The 6,519-nt window shown below is 49.1% G+C and overlaps 1 protein-coding gene across 7 annotated transcripts in view; it reads right to left on the bottom strand.

Moving 5' to 3' along the window:
- Positions 1–783: 783 nt before the first annotated feature.
- The window catches only part of dap3 (death associated protein 3), a 33,103-nt gene continuing 27,367 nt past the window's right edge, over positions 784–6,519 (bottom strand). For all 7 annotated transcript variants that reach the window (XM_052045680.1, XM_052045676.1, XM_052045678.1 and 4 more), the window contains 4 exons: positions 5,645–5,704; positions 3,594–3,683; positions 1,929–2,046; positions 784–1,264 (listed from right to left, as the gene is read on the bottom strand). In XM_052045680.1, coding sequence (XP_051901640.1) covers positions 1,179–1,264; positions 1,929–2,046; positions 3,594–3,683; positions 5,645–5,704 — 354 coding nt within the window. In that variant the 3' untranslated portion in view covers positions 784–1,178. The remainder of the gene's footprint in view (positions 1,265–1,928; positions 2,047–3,593; positions 3,684–5,644; positions 5,705–6,519) is intronic.

Genomic DNA, 6,519 nt, shown 5'->3' with positions numbered 1-6,519 from the left:
CTGGCTGAAGAAATTTCTCACACAACAGACCACCAATTCAGAGACACTCCAGCCAGTGAAAACAGCTGACATTGTCCAATTCTCTCACTTTTGTTTCAATTTCATCACCTCTCTCACTGTTAAATGCCAAAGAACATAGACCCATCCTCATTACTCTGCCCTCCTGGGACAGTCCACTAATGAAACTGGTGAAAGACTGTTGCACTTAAGAGGCAACTGTATTTTTCTTTAGATACAGTGACCAAAACTGCAGACAGTATTCCAGATGCAGTTTTAACAATGATACAAGTGCAACAAGATCTTCTCACTCTAGTACTTCAACTACTTGGGATTAATACACAAACGCCATTTACTTGCTATAAATAAATGTTTGTGTAACTCCCTCAGCAATGGGACTGACAACCTTGCAGCTGAATTTGAACCCGCACTAGAGGTATAGAGTTGGAGATTAGTTGCATCACGACCATTGGATTAGTTGTCCCAATGCACTAACAGAAGAGCAGGGATATGACTGGAATACTGGAACAAGGCAGTGCAGTGAGAAGGGGAACTTATCCTTAGATCAAACCCAATCCCTTGCCCGCCACATTGCACTGCGACCAGAACCAGGCTCCTTCAGTACTCCACCATCATATTTGGCTGAGCTGAACATCAACTTGTATGGATTGAAACAGGTCCTCTCAGCTCTAGTTATAGCAGATGGAAGTGGGGTATACTTTAAACTTGCAAACCCTTTCACAGAGACACACCTTAAAAGTGAAGCTCAGAGCAGGACAGTTAAATACATCATACTTTAATTGTTTTTCCATGTTATTTGAAAATATCCACAGCTCAGTACAGACAGAATGAGCACAAAGTACACTCACAGAATTGCAGACTGCTGGAGTAAGCAGATTAGGTATCAGTTCTATATTCCTGATTTGGATTGTGTTCTCGATGGTGTTCCTGTAGGACGTGATGCAGAATTTCCCCAACCAATCTCACCTTCAGACAGATCAATGGCTGACACAGTGGTCAGGCACACAGGCACTCACTTTGAAAAGCTGAAACACGGATGTGCGTCAGCAGGATTACCACCACGAGATGATGGAGCGAAGTGCGGTGGACCCGGGGTGTCCTTTCAATGTCTTCCCTCCAGCTGGGGAGAGCAGTGCCGGTGTGGAGGGAGGCACGAGTATTCAGAGGGGGCTGCAGATTCTGTCAAAGGTCCCTGGGTTGTAGTTGCTAAGGAAGATCAGCTCCTGCTTTCCTTCTTCTGAGAGAGCTGCAGGCAGAGAGAGTGGTTAGCAGGCTGATAGTGTCACACTGATGGAGGGGTGGCAGGAAGGAATAAAGAGGGACTGAACGTTAGCACCCCTCCTCTCCCAACTATGGTTAGGGATGTGAATGAGACCCCTCAAAGACAGGGGAAAAAAAATCTGCCCAACATCTGGCAGGACAGGCAGGACGAGGGAGCTTCACAAGACCAAGAATGAGAACTTTGAAAAATGGAGGTTTTGTTGGACAAACAACAAACAAAACAATCTAAAACAAAACAGAAAATGATGCAGATTCTTATCAAGTCAGGCAGCATCTGTGAAGGGAAAAAATGTGGAGGCCTTTTTAATCAGGGAAAGATCATTGACTTGGAATTTTTTTTTATTCAATGTATGCTGAGGATTTCCAGCATTTCCTGACAAACTGGAGAAACAGGATTGGGGAATGTGGGGTTAAGAGAAAGAGGGAGGATTCAGAGTGGAGGGTGAAGTGCTCATGGACCCTGGTACAGACCTAGGAGTGGCAACAGCCCATTTGCCATCTTCCATGGACAGATAGAGGGAGGGGAAAAACACAATGCTCCCAAACTGCCACAGACAAAGTGGGGGCATCTGGTGAAGGGAGAGTGACAGGTTGTGAGGTGCCCTCAACACCGGTAGCCAGGCATTTACCTTTCTCGTGCTGAATCCACTTGCGGTCAATGTAGTACTGGTAGCAGCTCTCAAACTCCTTCTGGGTGTAATTCGTCACTTGAATTGGAACAAACGGGTCCAGGGCATCAAAGCCATCCTGGGAGAGGGGGAAACAAGACCAGATGAACAGAATTGCTCAATGCACTTTGTGAGAATTGTGTTCAAGGACGAGCTGAGAAACCTTAGACAGATGGTACAAAAATACAATTCACTTCACTCCATAGTAATTGAGAAGATTCCTACCAAATATTCTTAGCAACACACCCGTCCGCACCGGTACCGTACCCCGGCATTATACAGCGACACATCCGTCCCCACCGGCACCGAACCCCGGTGTTATACAGCGACAGACCCGTCCCCACCGGCACCGTACCCCGGCGTTATACAGCGACAGACCCATCCCCACCGGCACCGAACCCCGGCGTTATACAGCGACAGACCCATCCCCACCGGCACCGTACCCCGGCGTTATACAGCGACAGACCCGTCCCCACCGGTACCGTACCCCGGCGTTATACAGCGACAGACCCGTCCCCACCGGTACCGTACCCCGGCGTTATACAGCGACAGACCCGTCCCCACCAGTACCGTACCCCGGCGTTATACAACGACACACCCATCCCCACTGGTACTGTACCCACTATATCCTGCAAGGAAGGACAGCAAACCTCTTCTAAATCCATTACAGAAACTTTACTGTATCTGGAGGACCTTGGCTGAGACCAGGAAGGCAGCAGGACAGGTACAGTTGTTACCACAGGACTGACAGTGACTGAACTCTAGGGCCTGTTGCTAAATCACAGAAGGGACAGATATTGTCTGCAGTGTTTTAGGTCAGCCCTACATCCATTGACACGGTCTGGAAGTGTGGTCATCTTCCTGGGATTCAACTACTCTGGAGAGGCCAGTTAATAACGTCGTCCCAATCCATGGCACTGACGTTCCCTTGGGAAAGCCTTGGTGAATTACTGGCCAGCACCCCAACGGGGTAAAAGTCTCTGCGACCTCAGCATCAGCCAGTAGTGAAAAGTCTCTCTTCAGTGGGGCTCAACCAAACAATTATAAATAATCAGGAGCCCATTATAGGAAGGATGTGGAGGCTTTGGAGAGGTGCAGAAGTCTACCACGATGCGGCATGGATTAGAGGGCATGTGCTACAAGGAGAGGTTGGACAAACTGGGGTTGTTTCCTCTGGAGTGGCGGAGGTGGAGGGGAGACCTGACAGAGGTTTATAACATTATGAGAGGCAGAGATAAGAGTGGACAGCTGATATCTTTTTCTGAGAGTGGAAAGGTCTTACACTAAGGTGAGAGGGGGCAAGTTCAAAGGGGATGTGCAGGACAAGTTTTTTTGTTTTACACAGAGAGCTGTGGGTGCTTGGAATGTACTGCCAGGGGTGGGGGATGGAGCAAGATACAATAGAGGTGTTTAAGAGGCTCTTAGATAGACACATGGATGTGCAGATAATGGAGGGAATGGACCATGTGTAGGCAGAAGGGATTAGTTTAGTTAGTTATTTAATTACAGGTTTAATTAGTTCGGCACAACATTGTGGGCCAAAGGAACTGTTCCTGTGCTGTACTGTTCTACGTTCCAGCCCGCTCAATAGCAGTCACTGTACGCCGATGCCTCGCTGTCACTCACCTTTCTCAGCAGCTCGAGGGGCAGGTAGGACAGCTGAGAGGCACCCAGTGCTCCAGTCTGGGTCAGGGTCGTGACCATGGCTCCACCAGCCTGCAGGAGGAGAGGAGAGGTTGTTATTGCACTGATCCCTGGGAGGCGAGCTGGACAGGCACAGTGCCGGGCGAACGCGATCTTACCAATTTTTATAGATGCACCAGAGAAAGCACCCTATCTGGATGTTTCGCAGCTTGGTCTGACAATTGCTCTTCCCGAGACCACAGGAAATTGCAGAGTTGTGGACACAGCACGGAAACCAGCCTCCCCTCTGCAGAACTCTGTCTACACTTCCCACTGCCTCGGGAAAGGACCCCTTCCATCCTGGTCATTCTCCCTTCTCCTCTCAGACAGAAGATACAAAAGCTTGAGATCACGTCCCACCAGGCTCAAGGACAGCTTCCATCCCGCTGTTATCAGACTCTTGAACGGATCTCTCACACGCTAAAAGATGAACTCTTGATCTCCCAGTCTACCTCGTCATGGCCCTTGCACCTTATTGTCTACCTGCACTGCTATTTCTCTGTAACTGTAACACTATATTCTGCATGGTTTTCCTTTTTACTACCTCGATGTACTTTGTAAGGAATGATCTGTCTGGATGGCATACAAACTAAAGCTTTTCACTGTATCTCAGTACACGAGGCAATAATTTGTTTTGTTTGGTTTGGTTTATTATTGTCACATGTACTGAGATACAGTGAAAAGCTTGCCATCCATATAAATCATTCCAAGTATCACAAGTATACTGATGTGGTACAAAGGGAAAAGCAATAACAGAATGCAGAATATGTTACAGCTACAGAGAAAGTGCAGTACACGCAGACAATAAGGTGCATCAAGGGCCATGACAAGGTAGATGAGGTTAAGAGTTCATCTTTATCAGATAGGAAGTCTGTTCAAGAGTCTGATAACAGCGGGGTAGAAGCTGTCCTTGAGCCTGGTGGTACGTGCTTTCAGGCTTTTGTATCTTCTGCCCTACGGGAGGGGGGAGAAGAGAGAACGACCAGGGTGGGAGGGGTCCTCGATTATGTTGGCTGTTTTCCCGAGGCAGGGAGAAGTGTAGCCGGAGTCCATTGAGGGGAGGCTGGTTTTCGTGACAGACTGGGCTGTGTCCACAACACTACAATTTCTTGTGGTCTTGGGCAGAGCAGTTGCCGTACCAAGCCGTGATGCATCTGGATAGGATGCTTCCTGTGGTGCATCTGTAAAAGATTGGTGAGGGTCACCAATCGACTGATCTGGAGACACAGTAATGCGGTGCAGGCTCCACAGCTTGTGCGCTCCCAGCTGGACCACAGGAAGGGAAGCAGCCCACTGGTACACAGCACGATCCCATGGCAGTGAGCCAACAATCAGCCAACCCGTCTCGGTCACATCGATCGAGGGATAAAGATATTTTACCACCAGGACAGAGAGGTGCACACAGATCTTTATTAGTCACACGTACATCGAAACCCACAGTGAAATACATCTTTTTGCGTAGTGTTCTGGGGGCAGCCCACAAGTGTTGTCACTCTGCCAGCACCGACATAGCATGCCCACAACTTCCTAACCCGTACGTCTTTGGAATGTGGGAGGAAACCGGAGCACCCGGAGGAAACCCACACAGACACACGGGGAGAACGTACAAACTCCTTACAGACAATGGCCAGATTTGAACCCGGGTCGCTGGCGCTGTAAAGCGTTACGCTAACTGCTACACTACTGTGCCTGCACAATGGATGCCATGCTCTCCCCTCCTCCCCGCAAGTCACAGAGAGTTTTAGTCCGGATCGTGCGTTCAGTTCTTTCAGATGTGGCATCAGCAGCCACCCCAGGCCTCAGCTGGCAACAGGGAGAGCTGTTCTCCTGGAGGACAATTGGCCCCAGCTGGTCCGGAGCAGAGGGCTGTCCAGTCCTAGGACATCTCCTCAGCCCAGCAAATAAAAGATGACCTGTTCATAACCCAGGACGTGCCGTGGTGATCACACCAGCAACCAAGTCATAATCCACAGTGGTTCCCGAAGACCTCTTACCCAGTCATTGGAGAGCAGCTTCCTCAAGTTGTGGATCAGGGTGAGCTCAGAGGGAAGTACCTGAAAAAGAGGCAGACAGTCAATAGACACCCCAACCAACAAGGAGACTTACTACCATTTTCGTTAGTGCGCTATCACCAGTACAAGGGGCAAGGTAACTCCATACAAACTTTAGCAATGACTTGTTCGGTTTCTGGCAGTTCAGGGCACATCAGAACTTCCCTGATGTGACGGACATCTCTGACATGGGTAAGTGGGTCAGGGGTGGCTCGACAGTGTGGAGACGGACTGCTGTTTCCCCCGGCTGGAGGGGTATAGAACTGGGGTCACAGTCCCAATACAAGGGGTCGGCCATTCAGGACAGAGATGAGAGGAATCTTCTTCAAAGCTTGGTGAACCCTTGGAGGGCAACAGAGGTGTGCTCGGGAGAGAGACGGAAGGAACTGACGGAAGGTGGGGCCGAGCTACACAAGATAAAATACAAGATCAGCGTGATGTTATAGCAGATTGGCCAACTCCTGCCTCATTTGCTCTCACGTCCTTGACCTGCAGCTGAGGACAGTCCTAAGGAATTCCTCATCTGACTTCCACTCTGGATATTGGGAAGTAGGAGAGAGGAGATCAAATGGTCATGGGGAAATTTCTCTTCCCTCCCCACCACAACTGCTTTTAACATCCATTCTCAGTTCTTCCAGCTGGAAGTTACAGACCCACCGACCAAAAGGCAGAACATTTTGTACACACTGTCGATTTTGACACCCATCAATAAAACTCAGGAGATATTTCTGATTAACTTCCCAAACAGACTGGTGCCTTTCCCAATGGATAATCAGTAAACTGCAGATGGTGGGAAACAGAGAAAAACAGAACACTGG

The sequence above is a fragment of the Pristis pectinata genome, chromosome 40 (genome assembly GCF_009764475.1).
Source record: "Pristis pectinata isolate sPriPec2 chromosome 40, sPriPec2.1.pri, whole genome shotgun sequence".
Classification (NCBI taxonomy): Eukaryota; Metazoa; Chordata; class Chondrichthyes; order Rhinopristiformes; family Pristidae; genus Pristis; species Pristis pectinata.
The sequence above is the reverse complement of the archived record's forward strand: the minus strand, read 5'-3'. Positions and strand labels throughout refer to the sequence as shown.